The sequence below is a fragment of the Phyllopteryx taeniolatus genome, chromosome 7, assembly GCF_024500385.1.
Source record: "Phyllopteryx taeniolatus isolate TA_2022b chromosome 7, UOR_Ptae_1.2, whole genome shotgun sequence".
In the NCBI taxonomy this organism is placed as follows: Eukaryota; Metazoa; Chordata; class Actinopteri; order Syngnathiformes; family Syngnathidae; genus Phyllopteryx; species Phyllopteryx taeniolatus.
Window position 1 is genome coordinate 28671499 of NC_084508.1, and position 16826 is coordinate 28688324.

Below are 16826 nucleotides of genomic sequence, written 5' to 3' on the forward strand. Positions count from 1 at the left end.
TCATTTACACAACCAAGGGTGAAGGAGTAAGAGGGTTGGCTTGACTTAAATACATCACATATGCAAATCTTTGACACAGTCTTGATTGAAGACTCTAAATAGCCCATAGGTGTGAAAGTGAATGCGAATGGTTGTTTGTTTATATGCGCCTTGCGATTGGCTGCCGTTCACATTCACACCATCACTGAGCAGGAACTGACCCCATGCTGTCTGCAATGAAGTCAGGAAAATGCACCACTACACCATCAGTGACATCTGTCAATGGTCATAAGGCAAATAGTTTTGGATTTTGGGGTGGCCCATAGTTCTGTATGGTGCATGGCACTTGAAAAGATTCACCGCTTCGCTGAGCATCTGCAGAATCTTATCTCTAGATACAGAAACAAACTGAATTATCTTTATTCAGCGAGACATTATAGTGTTGTTGTTTTTTTGCACCTGCATATCGAGAAATTGTTCTTCATAGTTTTCATTGGCGTTGCACACACACGTTTTGACACCCACACTTTTCACACTTCTCCCCCTCCCTTTTTTAGAGTCACGGCACTATGTCAAATGCTAGTTTTAGTATTTGCGCAGGCTTCTAAAAACCGACGTGTGTCGCAAATGGCCCCCAGGGCTGTAGTTTGAGCATCCCTGGCTTAAACATTCACAAATATGTGATCTGAACAGGATCTTCGGTTTCAATCAAATGTCTAGCTCAGATCCTTGATATCATATGATATGACATTTATATCAGAAGGGGTTTTCGGTAATTAATTGATAAACCAATGCAGTTGTGGTGTTGTGACGTACTACTGTGGCTAATTTACCTAAGATCATATCTGCCCCCACACTGAGTTTCTCAGCACAGAGGTGGCACCTAGGCTTGGCGAAGATCCACCACTTTAAAGTGATAGCCAGGCCACACTAAATGTGAACGGGTAAGCGGAGCTCCAGTGAGATTAGTTGGATGCATAGATGAGCATTAAATAACATATATACTCGTCAAATACTTGAAAGTTCATCGTATTTGTGTTTGCCGTTGCGTCCGGTGCATGTACCAGATACACTGATTCGTACACTAATTGTATGACACGATGTAATGAAGTGCTGCCGCCACAAGAGAAAAACCTTTTATTGTATTGTCTTTTTGGGCACTCACTTTTTTTCTTCTCACTTGACATTAGCCAAGCAGTAATGGATGGGCGTGGTGAACAGTAGTGATGTGTTGGTGGCGAACAATCCTGTTTGCGAACGCTCCCGCCATCACTTGAAAGAGTGGGGTTTGTGTTTGCTAGTGTTGCTCTTTCTCATCAACGAACAACTTCGCACAATGTGTGGAATATGCAACAAGAGGGAATAAGTCTGGACCATGTTATGAGGAATCGTACTTGTGTTCTAGGCAGGGCACACCCTGCTCCTATATTACTGGCTGCAGGACAGGGGGTGCTGCAATATGATTGGCTTCTGTATCCCTGTAGAACACACCCGACTGCTTCCAGACCGGTAAAGTATGTGATTTAAGTAAGGCGGAGTTAATATGAGGTGGCACGGTAGACGACTGGTTAGCACATCTGCCTCACAGTTCTGAGGACCAGGGTTCAAATCCGGCCTCGCCTGTGTGGAGTTTACATGTTCTCCCCGTGCCTGTGTGGGTTTTCTCCGGGTACTCCGGTTTCCTCCCACATCCCAAAAACATGCATGGTAGGTTAATTGAAGACTCAAATTGCCCGTAGGTGTGAATGTTGGTGCGAATGGTTGTTTGTTTATATGTCCCCTGCGATTGGCTGGCGACCGGTTCAGGGTGTACCCCGCCTCTTGCCCGTAGATAGCTGGGATAGGCTCCAGCACGCCTGGGACCCTAGTGAGGATAAGCGGTACAGAAAATGGATGGATGGAGTTAATATGAATCCCACTACCAAATCCACCCTAATCCTAACCTTAAATTTGTCCTAAACTGCCTCAACCCCATTCCTAAACCTAACCATAACAAAGGTCTTTGTTTTTTTTTTTATACAAATGTAATACATATTTGGAGTGACCATGTGATCTTGTTACATTTGCGTAGCCTGCCCTTGTTGCAGCGGGGCGTGTCTTGCGAAGAACACGGTGTGATTCCTAAAAGCATCTGGACCTTCTGAATGCCAACTGCCAATATGAAGGGAGCATTATTATTCATCCATCCATCCATTTTCCATACCGCTTATCCTCACTAGGGTTGTGGGCGTGCTGGAGCCTATCCCAGCTATCTTCGGGCGAGAGGCGGGGTACACCCTGAACCGGTCGCCAGCCAATCGCAGGGGTCATATAAACAAACAACCATTCGCACCAACATTCACACCTACGGGCAATTTGAGTCTTCAATTAACCTACCATGCATGTTTTTGGGATGTGGGAGGAAACCGGAGTACCCGGAGAAAACCCACACAGGCACGGGGAGAACATGTAAACTCCACACAGGCGAGGCCGGATTTGAACCCTGGTCCTCAGAACTCTGAGGCAGATGTGCTGAACTGGTCGCAGGGCACATACAAACAAACACCCATTCACACCTACGGGCAATTTAGAGTTTTCAATTAACCTACCATGCATGTTTATGGGATCTGGGAGGAAAGCAGAGTCCGGAGAACATTGCAAACTCCACACAGGCGAGGCCAGATTTGAACCCAGGTCCTCAGAACTGTGAGGTAGATGTGCTAACCAGTCGGTCACCATGCTGAACATTATTATAATTGTTATTATTATTCATAAGCGGTATGTAAAATGGATGGATGGATGTACCTTTGTATTCATCTTTTTATCATCTTTGTATTTATATTATATTTATTGTGTTATTACGTTTGATCTTACATACAGCACTTGGTAACAAATTATTCAACAAACATTGAGGCCTGCCACGTCTCGACGAATGAAAATGCTTTTTTTTCTTTTCTCTCGTGGAAGCAGTTTGTTTTGTTTCAAATGCCCAGCTGCGCTCCCTGCCGTCGTGTTAAAAAAAAAATATCTTTCCTGTAGAGGAAAGATGAGCGATACTTAAAAATATTACCCTAAGTAGTAGAGGAAAATGTTACATGCATACCTATGTAAAGGTATTAATATATAAATAAAAAATATATGTAGTTATTATTTTTCAATAGAGTTGAGCCCGTTTTGAAATGTAGATACCTAATTGGCGGAATGCTGTTTACCCGTTTCGATTTGACAGGAAGTCGGCGACTATTGGAAGAGAAGGCGACAGCTCCTCGCTTATCATTGGCTGTCTGAACACATGGTTGAATTTAAAACTTAACACAACGGTGACGAAACCGTGCGTGTGCTAACGTTTTGTAGCGGCAACTTTTGCCAACAGTCAACAGTAGTGTACATCGGGTGGTAGCTAGTTTCGCGAAGCAGCAAACGGTTACAATGTACCTCGTGTTACGGTACCGAATATTGTAACTTAAAATGTCTGGAACTGTAGCGTTACCTTTCCCTTACGGGGCGGTTATGGAATTCAGTCCAACAAGGAATGGCGACAAGGAAAACGATGTTGCTGTTTTGCGCCTGGTCCTGTTTTCGAAGGCTCCTTTTGTATCTTTTGGGACAGTGAAGATCGGCACCTCTAAATCGACCGTTCTGCGCATTGAAAATCCAACCGAGGAGTCAGAGGCCGTGGTGACTGTTGACAGGATTCCATCAAGTAAAGGCTTTTCTGTGAACAGCAACACATTCACAATTCAGGCATGTGCTCCTATTTTTCGTTCAAAAAAATTCCCGAACCCTTTCGGCATGGTTTGTAAAATTGTTTTCCCTTTTATTGGACATTTCAATAGTTACGCCTGAGCGTTCCAGTCTGGTGGCCCAAATATTTTACAAAGAACTTCTACATTTATTATGGTGAACATAACTCTAAATATGAATGTTGTATTATTAGTATGCTTATTTTTGTGGTTGTGGTTTGCACTGCAAATTCATGGGAGGTGTTTAAAATTAACCAAAAAAGAATTTTAAAATTGTGATACAGCTCGAGTATCTGATCACACGTTGGTTAAGTTGGTGTTCCTTATGTTGTGGCTTGTGGTATGTATAGTCACCGTCTATGTAGTGGTGTACTGTATGTACAGTATTTTACCAGGAGGTATTGGGTCTTGCAGAGCTTACAAACACCCCCCCCCCCCAGCCTCGCGTTTTATTCTGCTGTTGCATTGCATATTCTGCATTGTCAACCAAAGGTAATCATTATTAAAGTTAAGCCACAGTGTCATTCATGATGATGCTGCCAAATTCATTTGTGTTTCATGGTTTTCAAGTGGCCTGTGATTGAATAATTAAAAATGTTCTTTTAGCCCCAGGGTTCATTTAGCCTGACGCTTACCTGGACTCCAACAGAAGAGGGTGGACTCAGAGAGCTGATTATCTTCAATGCCAATGGGGTCCTCAAGCACCAGGCTGTTTTACTGGGGAGAGCGGAAGCACCCCAACAGAGAAAGGTAATTTTAGCTGTTCAAATAAAATACACCGTTTGCATTCATTCACCATAGAGGTGCACTTCTGTAAGATTATAGTGTAATCGCTTGGCTTGGGCATAATAATTGATTGGAGGCTTTACACCATAGGTGTCAAACTCAAGGCCGCGGGCCAGATGCGGCCCGCCACATCATTTTATGTGGCCCGGGAAAGCAAATCATGCTCGTCAACCTCTGGTTTTTGCTCAAATCTGTACCCAAATTCCAAATTGTCATAATAATAAACAACAATGTTGAGGTATTGCCTTTTTCTGTTACCAAACCCTTCTTCTACAGTAACTTAAACAATACTTGAACAATCTATTACCCTTGTCTTATGATTTCATCCATCCATCCATTTCAACACCGCTTATCCTGGTTAGGGTCGCGGGATGCTGGAGCCTATCCCAGCTGACTTCGGGCGAAAGGGGTACTACAACCTGAACTGGTCGCCAGTCAGTCGCAGGGCACATATAGACACGGACAACCATTCGCACTCACATTCACACCGTCACTGAGTGGGAACTGAACCCACGCTGCCCGCACCAAAGTCAGGCGAGTGTACCACTACACCATCAGTGACTTGTCTTATGATTTCATAACTAGTTATCCCTCAATCTGTTGTGTAATGGTAATAATTTGATTTGGTGATTAAACATTTATATGGTTTCACTGTTCTAATGGCGCTCTGAGGGAAATCATAACTAAATGCGGCCCGAGACAAAAATGAGTTTGACACCCCTGCTTTACACGATCAGGATTTTGATCAGTGTATCCGGTCGCGTTTGAGTTGACAAGATGAAGCCCAGTGATCGTAAAAAACGGGATGCGGTGGTATTGGAATACACAATTTTATTGCAGTAGTCTGACATAGTGCAATCGTGAAAGACCAAATTTGTCTTGTAGTCTGATCCCGGCGTTACATGTTTTCTGTCCCACACCGCGGACATGTTTTTTTCAAAATGACTTTATTGGTGGACAGATATTTACAGTACTACCTCAAAAGATGTGCGACAAGGCTAAAAATTAACTAGCTTTTGGATTCAGATATATACAGTACACGACGGCGTGGAGTAAATGTCTTTTGCGGAGCCGATCAATGATGTCATTGATTGGATCGGCGAATTATGACATTAAAGCCGATCAGCATAAAATGCTAATTATCGGCCGACACCGATCAGGCCGATCAGATAAAGTCTAGTTGATTGTTCGGTTATTTTTTGGGATTAATGAATTAGATCTTGAAGCAACTGGAGCGAAATGGCTAAATGTGCGACTTGGCAAAGTCAACAGAGGAACTAATTTGAGGTCTAAACAAGAACTGCTGCATCAACTAGGGGCATTTAACAACACAACCAAGCATTTTTATGAGCTGCTTATGTCAAAAAGTGTCTCTTTAAGCAATCTGTTCAGATGTTGGCCCTACAGTCACAGTATTTATGCTTAATTCTGTATTGTATTCTTGTTTTTTAGAAGAGCTTATGGGATGCCATCAAAAACAAGAGGGGATATGAAAAAGGATCTCCCTACAGGGGAAAAAGGACAGCGCCCCAGACTAAGATGGCTGCCAATAAAACACAACACATGTCCAGGAAGCCACAGTACAAACGGGATAAACGCCGCAGTCCTCTTTCTTCACTCAATGATGAAAAAACAGGCAGAGATAAGTCTATTGGGGAGCACAGTCCCCTTGATGGTCACCCTTTGAAATCTGAACAGCAAAACGCTTTAAATCCCATTCGAAAACAATGGCCTTTGGTGGACCAGGAGAATGTGCTCCATGTTAAGAGCCACTCTTCTCTTGAGGTAGCCACAAAGGAGACAGAGATGAGAGGTAGTTCAGGTTCCATGGCGGGGAAGCTTGAAAACAAAGAGCTCACCAAAATGCTTAATAAGACACTGTCACCTATTGGGACACCAGAGAGGTTAAAAAGGTTCATGCCTCACGTTCAGTCGGTGGAATACACATCTCCTGTGACCTCTAAGACTGTGTCCAGAGGACCAGTGGTGTCTTTGACTGATGCACTTGCACTCATTAACTCTGACATCGGCCTTATCAACAGCAGCCCTAAAGACACCAGTTCTAGTTGCGGCTTTTCTGATTCCCTGGAATTTAAAAGTGACGATCATGACTATTTCAAAGCACGCCCTGAAAGCCCAGAACTGTCTGAGCCCACCGATGCCAGACTTACTTTCTTTGTCAGCAAAAAGGTTGATGTGCCCAGGGCTGAAACGACTATAGAAAGATCTAAAAAAATGCCTTTTAACTGTGCCACGGTGATAAAAAATAAAGCACCAGTGACAAATTGTGAAAGTGGACGAAAAATAAAGAAGTCAAGGCGGCGACTCATGGAGAAAACGCTGGAGTTGTCAGAGGGCAGCAGCCAGGGTGAGTCTGGACCAGGCACCCCCCACCTCCCTGTAATAGAACCAGACACAAGGACAGAGGGATCTGAGAGAGCTGGTTCAATATGTCTCGACAGCAAAACAGTCCAAGAGTTTAATGATAGACCAACACAAAGACTTGATGATGCTCAAATGCCCATCAATTCACATGTAAGCTCTCCTCTACCCAAAACTCACTGGAGTGTCACCCTCTCAGTCGCTTCCCCACCTGCCACTATCCCTCCCATGACATTCACAATTTCCTCCCCATTACCCATGGACCAGTCTTCTCCACTTCACTGCAGCAACACATCAAACCATCACCTACCTAAACCATATCAGGAAACCGATATTCTTCCTCAGCTCGTCTCAGCCAATATGTCCACCCAGGAGGATTTATTTCCTGTTCACATGGTGACAAAGAGCAGAAAGAGGAAGAGTGAAGAGTATTTGAGAAGTGCCATGAAGATCGACGATGGTGGAAAAATCGAGCCGGTCAAAAAGACCAAAACAGTGGCTTGGAAAAGTGAGCCCGTCAAATCAACACAGGAGAGAAGTATGTCAAAGAGGCAGTCGCTCCAATCAAAAGGTAGTTTACAATCTCACGCATGACTGAATGTACTTAATGTAAACATTCAAAGAGGGGAAATACAAATTATGGACAGTGATTCGTTCATCGCTACTTTTTGATGTGCAAAGATCATTGACTGATTAAACCTGCTATGTTTGATAAGTGTACAACACCATTTTAGATTGGAATTCATTTTTTTTAAAGAGCCCATGTCACATTTTCCCACTGATACAAATATTTGTTCATTGGTACTTGTGATGTTTGATTTACAAAATTTGGCCTGACTGTTGCCCTGGTGGGCAGTGTACAGTATGTGCAAGTCTGTTTCTAGTCTTTTAGAAATATGCTACATAGACACCAACACCAAACACGCACAATGTGGAAATATATACTGTTTTTTGACTATGATGGTTATTGAAATAGTATGTACAGAACAAAAAAAAATATTGTTCATTTGTGATGTATTATATATATATTTTAAAAAGTACACTATTATACTTCATAGGTTCGATGCACCCAATGAAAACATCTGTAAAGACCATAAAGTCATCAGTCTCTGCTCAGACAAAGCCAACAAGTGCCAAACTCCCCCTACGAGGTACAACATTTTGTGTCAAGAACAGGATCTCAAATTATTCCTTGCTACTTGTCTGATGATGCCCCTCGTTTGGCATGGTTATGATGACCTTAAAAGTCCTGGCATTGTTTTATCCGAAGGCGCTGTCTCGCTGAGGTCATCCAGAGCACAGAGTGTCAAGTCTGTGAAGATGGCTGCTGTAGCAAAGTCAAAGTTGGTCTTTGTCAAACCGACTCAGACAGGTATTTGGATATCCTTTTTTGTTTTTTTGCTTTGCTTTTCATTTGCCCACAAAACAATGTGCGATTATTTTTCCGCTTATATCTGGAACTGTTGGTTCTGCCACATTTCTTTATGATGATAATGGTTAACTTTTCATAGATATGTGACAGAAAAAATATAGCTCTCCTTTTGGTTTTACTAGGACAGTTTTATTTGATCAGGTGTTTAAATTCATGATGTGACTACTTGGTCATTAAGAAACTGATATGTTGTTTCCCCTAGCCATACCCAGGCATCCACTTCCTTTTGCTGCCAAGAACATGTTCTATGATGAGAGATGGCTTGAGAAGCAGGAGAGGGGTTTCACATGGTGGCTCAACTATGTCCTGACCCCAGATGATTTTAAAGTCAACACAGAAATGACCAAAGGTGGAATCCATTGAGATATCCCTTCTTGAAAATATGAAACCTTTGTTTAATTTCGACTACAGGGCTTTGACATGTATGAGAGAGTTTTCATTTCTTTGAAATGATGTTTTTCTAGTGAGTGCTTCACCTCTGACAATGGGCAGCAGTGATAAATTCAGTGTTCTCCAAGCTCCCACCAAAGAAGAGATGTCTTTCAGTACTTACACAGCCCGCCGAAAGTTAAACCACCTTCGCCGGGCTGCCTGTCAGCTCTTCACCTCAGAGACTATGGTCAAGGCCATTAAGAGGTTGGAAAATGAAGTGGAAGCAAAGAGGCTTCTCATCCGCAAAGACCGCCATCTTTGGAAAGATATAGGTACAACTCCTACCACTGGATTGAGGAAAAAAATAAATCTTGTAATTTCAATTAAAAGTAATTTTTAAAAGGTTTTGTCATTTTTCAGGTGAACGTCAAAAAGTCCTCAACTGGCTTCTTTCCTACAATCCACTGTGGTTACGGATTGGGCTTGAGGTATGTCTTGGCAACATTGTTTGCCTCTGCTTTTATTATGTTGTGCAAGTAAATTGTTGATAATGTCACGATTCAAGTGAATGCTAAATACAATATGTCCATGCTTAGACAATCTTTGGAGAGCTGATCTCACTGGAAAGCAACAGTGACGCAATGGGTCTGGCTTTGTTCATCCTCCACCGTCTTCTATGGAATCCTGATATCGCAGCAGAGTTCAGACATCCTAAAGTTCCTCATCTTTACAAAGATGGTAAAACTTTGTCTGTGCATTTCCTTATTTTATATAAAAACAGTGTTCATTAATATTTTATAGTAGCTTAATGAGCCAAAGGAGAATAGATTAAGGTTTTTGATATTCTTGTCTAAAATAGCATTACTTTTAAAGGTCCCATATTTTACCAAACCAACTTTTTCGAATATTTTGGAGTTTTATTGGCTCTATGGTCCCTCAGTAAACACGTGAAATATGAATAGAACTCGTCCACGCATTCCTGAATTCCAGATGTTTTTCTCCAGAGTCCTGAAATCAGGCCATGAGTGATAGACTGACATGTTTTTTTCAGGGCCGATGCAGATTCTTAGTAGCCAAAGAGGCTGTTAACTGATAAATGGAGCTGATATTTGTTTTGTGGTTAAAAAAAGGAAAATATTGGTGTCAAAATTTTAAATAATAAAAACTCCAACATTTGACTTAATTTAAATGCCTTTAAGCATGTATATTCAACAGCTTTTCAGATTTGCAACATTGAATGTATTATTTATTTTTAATCTTAGAAAATAGACATTGTTGTTTTAAAATTCAAACAATATGTGCAGGGAGCTCCCGGGCTCAGCAGCATGTCTTACAAAGTTAATTGAAAACTTCAACAACTAAATAGCTCCCTAAAGTTTTCTATAATTTAAACGTTGTTTTACATAATAATAACAATACTATTTTTTTTATTTAAAGTTCAAAAACAAAGTGCAGGGAGTTCCCAGTGTCAGCAAGACCTCTTATAAAGTTAAATGCAATTTAAGTAGTTTCCTAAAGTTTTACAACATAAATAAGAGTTTGAGTTGTCACTTCCACCACTGCAGTGGGTCCCCTTTCCACTTGTTAATGATTGGCTCCTTGAGGTACAGATGTAGCTCATCCTCAACCCAGCGACTGGCCAGCATGTCACCAGTGTGATGTGCCACGAGAGAGCCGAATGTCTCTTCAACAAGGCTGCGGAATGATTGCATTCTCGACGTTGCCTTTTTTGGCTGTTTCTGTCATTCTCATATGTTCACATGCAGCTACCTGCTCCTTCTATAGCAGCAGAAATACTGTAGTTAAACACACACTTCTCTAGCCATCGCCTCAACATGCGTGCTTACCTGCAATGAAACTCATATTTTACTCTTCCTCTCGCTCTTACACACACACACACACACACACACACACACACTATACACTATTTCCTATAAACAGTATTAGCCACCATGTTTCAAGTGGTTAAACCTCTCCCCGGAACCTAAATATTGTTGATGTGGCGAATTAGCAGCTAGCTGGGTGTTAGGCAAGGCAAGGCACTGGCAGCTTTATTTATACAGTGCCTTTAATACACAAGGTAAACACGATGTGCTTTACATAATTGTAAGTACTACATTTGCTGGAAGCAAAGTCACGCAGTTTAAACTAACAGGCACGTCTGTTGCGAGCGAGGAGAGCTGCCACGTGTGTTTGTATATAACCTTATTGGGCTCAGAGTAATGTTACAAGTAGTTGTGCGTTGTAGAGGACTCTGGTTTTTTTCAGAAAGGCTCGCCGTTGCTGCATTAGAGCCAAACTAATCCAGTATTAAATTATCAGGTGTTGGATTTAAAAAAAAAAAAAAAAAAAAAGCCGATGCTGATATGTGCCAAATATCGGCCCCGATAATTGGCCCGGCTGACAATTCGTCTATCACTACGGGTCATTCGGATTTCTCGAGCTTATCTAAATCTCAAGCGAAGATCTCCGCCTACCTCACTGCTCCCAAGCCAACGCTCTCAACATAAGAAATGGGTGCTCTCACAAGTGGGTTTTCTACGGTGAGGCACCCAATCAGAGGAAAGGGGACGGTCTTTGCCAAATATGGACAAAGCGGATACAAATCTGGGTCAAACAGAAGTAGCTGTCAGAGGGGCCTTTTCTGGACACTCTTATGACAAAACCAAGGTGTTGTTTGAAATAAACCTGGCACCTTTATACTACGATGGGTACGGAAAGTATTCAGACCCCCTTCAATTTTTCACTCTTTGTTATATTGCAGCCACTTGCTAAAATAATTTAAGTTCATTCCCCCCCATACACACAGCACCCCATATTGACAGGAAAAAAACAGAATTGTTGAAATACTTGTAGATTTGTTAAAAAAAAGAAAACCTGAAATGTCACACAGCCATAAGTATTCAGACCCTTTGCAGTGACGCTCATATATTTAACTCTGGTGCTGTCCATTTCTTCTGATCATCCTTGAGCTGGTTGTACACCGTCATTGGAGTCCAGCTGTGTTTGATTATACTGATTGGACTTGATTAGGAAAGCCACACACCTGTCTTTATAAGACCTTACAGCTCCCAGTGCATGTTAGAGCAAATGGGGATCATGAGGTCAAAGGAAGTGCCTGAAGAGCTCAGAGACAGAATTGTGGCAAGGCACAGATCTGGCCAAGGTTACAAAAAAAATTCTGCTGCACTCAAGGTTCCTAAGAGCACAGTAATCACATCATCACATACAATCCTTAAATGGAAAACGTTTGGGACGATTACAACCCTTCCTAGAGCTGGCGGTCCGGACAAACTGAGCAATCAGGGGAGAAGAGCCTTTGTGAGAGAGGTAAAAAATAACCCAAAGACCACTGTGGCAGTCGGGAGCTGGGAGAAAGTTCTAGAAAGTCAACCATCACTGCAGGCCTCCACCAGTCAGGGCTTTATGGCAGAGTGGCCCGATGGAAGCCTCTCCACAGTGCAAAACACATGAAAGCCCGCATGGAGTTTGCTAAAAAAAAAAACACCTGAAGGACTCAAAGATGGTGAGAAATAAGATTCTCTGTTCTGATGAGACCAAGATCGAACTTTTTGGCCTTAATTCTAAGTGGAATGTGTGGAGAAAACCAGGCACTGCTCATCACCTTTCCAATACAGTCCCAACAGTGAAGCAAGGTGGTGGCAGCATCATGCTGTGGGTGTGTTTTTCAGCTGCAGGGACAGGATGACTGGTTGCAATCGAAGGAAAGATGAATGCGGCCAAATACAGGGATATCCTGGATGAAAACCTTCCCCAGAGTGCTCAGGAGCTCAGACTGGGCCGAAGGTTCACCTTCCAACAAGACAATTGGCCCTAAGCACACAGCTAAAATAATGAAGTGGCTTCAGAACAACTCCATGACTGTTCATGAATGGCCCAGCCAGAGCCCTTACTTAAACCCAATTGAGCATCTCTGGAGGGACCTGAAAATGGCTGTCCACCAATGTTTACCATCCAACCTGACAGAACTGGAGAGGATCTGCAAGGAGCAATGCCAGAGGATCCCCAAATCAAAGTGTAAAAAAACCTGTTGCATCATTCCCAAAATGACTCATGGCTGTATTAGCTCAAAAGGGTACTTCTACTAAATGTCTAACAATCTACTAAAGGCTGTGTGATATTTAAGATTTTATTTTTTCATAAATCTGCAAAAATATCAACAATTGCGTTTTTTTTCTGTCAATATAGGGTGCTGTGTGTACATCAGAATCATCTTTATTTCCCAAGTATGTTCAAAAATCACACAACGAAGTTGTCTCTGCTAGTTGGAGCCGCTCTAGTACGACACCAGACAGTCAATTGACAGAAAACACTTTTGAGACATAAGGACATTGACAAAAAAATTAACGATGGGGAAAAATGAACTTAAATGGATTTAGCAATTGGCTGCAATATAACGGAGTAAAGAATTTAGGGGGGTCTGAATACTTACCGTACCCACTGTATGTACAATATACTCTGTAGTGACACTGATAGGGAACTGTGCTGCTGTTTATCTCTCCTGTTCAGGCCACGAGGAGGCGCTGTCTAGCTTCACTCTAAAGAAGCTGCTTTTGCTGGTGTGCTTCTTGGACAAGGCCAAAGAATCTCGCCTGATTGAGCATGATCCATGTCTGTTCTGTGTTGATGCAGAGTTCAAGGTAGGCTATGGACTCCTTGACATCAGTAAACATTGATTATAACCAACTACAAATCTCTTTTGAATCTGCAGCACAATGCAATTATGGGCAATGTACTGAAAAATTGTTCATAGCTAAACTAAGATTATTAGTTTTTTTCTTAGGACACCAGTGGCGTTGCAAAGTAGGGACTACATTTATAGCTAATTAACGTTGGAAAGGGTTGCGTATATTACTTTTTATAAATGGAAATACTGTAACATGGTTGTTTACAGGGCAGTAAGAGGTAGCACACGATATCAGTGTTGTTCCTACTTAACATTTTACACTTTTATCACAGGGTGAGATAAGACATAAATTCAATCCTTGCCCAAAACCAATATCCTACACTTAATCCCCCCCTTCCCTGATAACAGACCACAGGCTGTCATCAGAGCACAAACAGTTTGACTAAGATTTTAAATATTTTTTTCAAGGTTTGATGCGTAAGAGCCTTTTAAGTTTTTAGTTAACATTGTTTAGGTTAAATAGAAAATGTCCTCATTTGTACAATTTGTATTATTTCGACATCCAACATTTGACTTCATCTCATAAATCAGTTACTACTAAAAAAATTCCCATGGATTGTTAGTTGTTACAGGTTTATACAGTATAAATATTATTTACTACTACAAGCTGACTAGACTGGAATTTGCCAAAATGTATATTGACAAGATTTCCCCAAAACGACAATCTGCCGAAATGCAGAGAAACCAAGAAGTTTGAAAATCGGATGATTGGTTCTGAAAAAATTTAGTTTTTATTTTATTTTACTTTTTTTATTTTTATTTTTTTGTGCCAGAAAAAAAAATTGCCTTTTTGGGGAACATTTTTGTGTGACACTGCCTAGAGAAAATCTGGTCAGAAAAATTGCTTTAAATGAATAGTAGAACGGGATCATTTCTCAACATACAGTATCTCCTCGTCCCTTTTGTAACGTCTGCTACTCGGGGAACACCTTATCCGAGTGGCTGTATAATAACTGTCCCGTAATCAAATGTTTTGGCATTTGAAGTGCCCATTCCATGTTTTATTAGAAAATTCAACAAATGATGTGGTGGCTACTTTTCACGTTGCTGTACACAGTTTAAAACACCCAAGAATGCACACGAACAAAACATTGGACCATTAGCGCTGATCCAAATCCTTTTGAACATTTGTGGGAGGAGCTGGAACATGCAGTCTGGAGAAGGTTTCATTAAAACCTGAGACAGCTGGAGCAGTTGGTCCTGAGAACTTGGCCAAAACTCAGTTAGTTACATGGATTGTTTGATTGCAGCGGTTTCATTCAAAAGGTTGTGTAACAAATAAATTCCATCATGTGCTTAGGCCAGTGTCACTATTATTATATTTTAAATAATTCTGTTGATTTAGAAATAGCAATGCCGATTTTAGTACACATTTTCAGTAAATATGTATTTATTCATTTCTTTCTGCTTTATAAGTCATTTCAGTGACCACAGGCTGTCTTTCTTGCTTCAACAGAAGAGAACAAACTATGTTTTTGTCTGCCCATTATGTATGACTATTATTGTTAGTATTAAAATGAAAGATGACCTAAAATCTTGTTAAGGGCCGCAGAGCATAATTATTAATATGAATCTATATACATATTCACTTGTGCCCCAAGGACATGCTGCATCTTGAGTTGAGCAACTGTTAGGTCTGCAAGTATTTGGACATTTTCTTGAGATTTGTAATTCCAGTTTGTGACTGAGAGGTAAAATTTCAAGCTTGAAAGCTAATACTGCTGCCACTCAATTGGACACTTAATAATACAATGTGTGTATTGCACAATGAGTGCAATATATATATATTTTTATATTGTTTTACTAAAAGTACATATGGACTAGAAAGTGTAGTTTTAGATAGATGGGACCGTGTTGGATTTATCTTACCCAACATTATAAAAAATAGACACAAAAGGAATGAAGACACTGGTTTCTTTTTCTCATGAGGAGGGTGTATGGGAGATTGTTCAGATCACAGCCTCTCAACACGCTCTCAACAATCTCCCCCCCTCGCTCCTGCATTTATTTGAAATAGGAGGGATTTACAAATCATAATGTTCTAAGCAATAAGACACAACACAAAATATTTGATAATAAGAGGGTTTTTCCCAGACATAGTATTCTAAACAATAAGACACGACACATAATATTTGATAATAAGAGGGTTTTTCCCAGACATAGTATTCTAAGCAATAAGACACAACACAAAATATTGGACCAACACTTGTCCCGACCCGATCACGTCCTTGGTCCAGGCGCCCTTCCATCGGATGATGCTGAGTCATCTTTTCGAAGGCGAGACATCTAAAATCGTCCATAATACTAATGCAAGCTAAGCAAATAAATGATAACTTCTACAATTTATCTAACAGACCGCTTCGTAGGATTTCCTTGCATCTTTGTATTTTATGTAGTTTATTTTACAGAATATTGCTCCTGAAATTATAGTTGCGCTTTTTTTTTATTTTTTATTTTTTTAATTTATTTTTTTAATAAGATTTATGTGAGGATTTTGGATTTGATGCCCATGAACTGGTGTGTGTGTTTTTATTTTTTATATATAGACAAGTAAAGACTTGTTGCTGGCCTTCTCAAGAGACTTCTTAAGCGGGGAGGGGATTCTTCCTCGCCATCTTGGCTACCTTGGGTTACCAGTCTCCCACTGTCAAAATGCCCTTGATGAATTCAACTTTGCTGTGATAAATTTGGCAGTTGACTTGAAATGTGGAATTCGACTAGTGTAAGTGACGACATTTAAATGTCATACCAATTTTATGGATCATCATTGACGTGTTTTTTTTAATTATTTTTTTTCCTTTTCTCCCCTCTAGGAGAGTCATGGAGCTCCTCATAAAGCAGTGGAACTTGTCAGAAAAGCTGCGACTGCCAGCCATCAGCCGTCTGCAAAAAATTCACAACATGGATATTGTTTTGCAAGTCCTCAAAATCAGACTGGTCGACCTTAAGGATGAACATGGTAACTATGAGCGCTTCGCTGAACCCAGAACTTGTATTAAATGAAATGTGAATGGAATAAATTAACCTCCACAAATAAATGTTTTTTTTCTCCTCATTTGGCTTATAATTCACTTTGGTGCTGATGGGAGTGTGTTAAAACGGACTTGTAAAAAATGTCAGCATGACCAAAATGTGGTTCATCAAAAATAAGCTTTTTAAGGTATAGAAACATAGGTATGAGTGAAGTTGCCAATAAGTGTTTTCCCTTTTTCTGGAAGAACCCAAAAATGAACAAGACTTGATCCTTATTTTTCAGACCAATAAAAAGAAAGTTGTAAATGATCATCGAGTTAGGCATCTTCTCTTTATTTTCAGGCGCCATCATAGATTCTCGAGACATTGTGGATGGACACAGAGAGAAGACGTTGAGCCTCCTGTGGAAAATAATTTTTTCATTTCAGGTGTTTATCTGACCGTTAGTACAACACAAGTGGAATGATTTGTA

At 40.8% G+C, this 16826-nt stretch overlaps 1 protein-coding gene across 1 annotated transcript in view; it reads left to right on the forward strand.

Moving 5' to 3' along the window:
• The first annotated feature begins 3250 nt into the window (after positions 1-3250).
• The window catches only part of aspm (assembly factor for spindle microtubules), a 29805-nt gene continuing 16229 nt past the window's right edge, over positions 3251-16826 (forward strand). The window contains exons 1-13 of the mRNA XM_061779639.1: positions 3251-3702; positions 4308-4451; positions 5940-7440; positions 7928-8020; positions 8140-8241; positions 8504-8650; positions 8766-9005; positions 9094-9161; positions 9270-9411; positions 13204-13334; positions 15928-16103; positions 16195-16340; positions 16697-16782. Coding sequence (XP_061635623.1) covers positions 3427-3702; positions 4308-4451; positions 5940-7440; positions 7928-8020; positions 8140-8241; positions 8504-8650; positions 8766-9005; positions 9094-9161; positions 9270-9411; positions 13204-13334; positions 15928-16103; positions 16195-16340; positions 16697-16782 — 3252 coding nt within the window. The 5' untranslated portion in view covers positions 3251-3426. The remainder of the gene's footprint in view (positions 3703-4307; positions 4452-5939; positions 7441-7927; positions 8021-8139; positions 8242-8503; positions 8651-8765; positions 9006-9093; positions 9162-9269; positions 9412-13203; positions 13335-15927; positions 16104-16194; positions 16341-16696; positions 16783-16826) is intronic.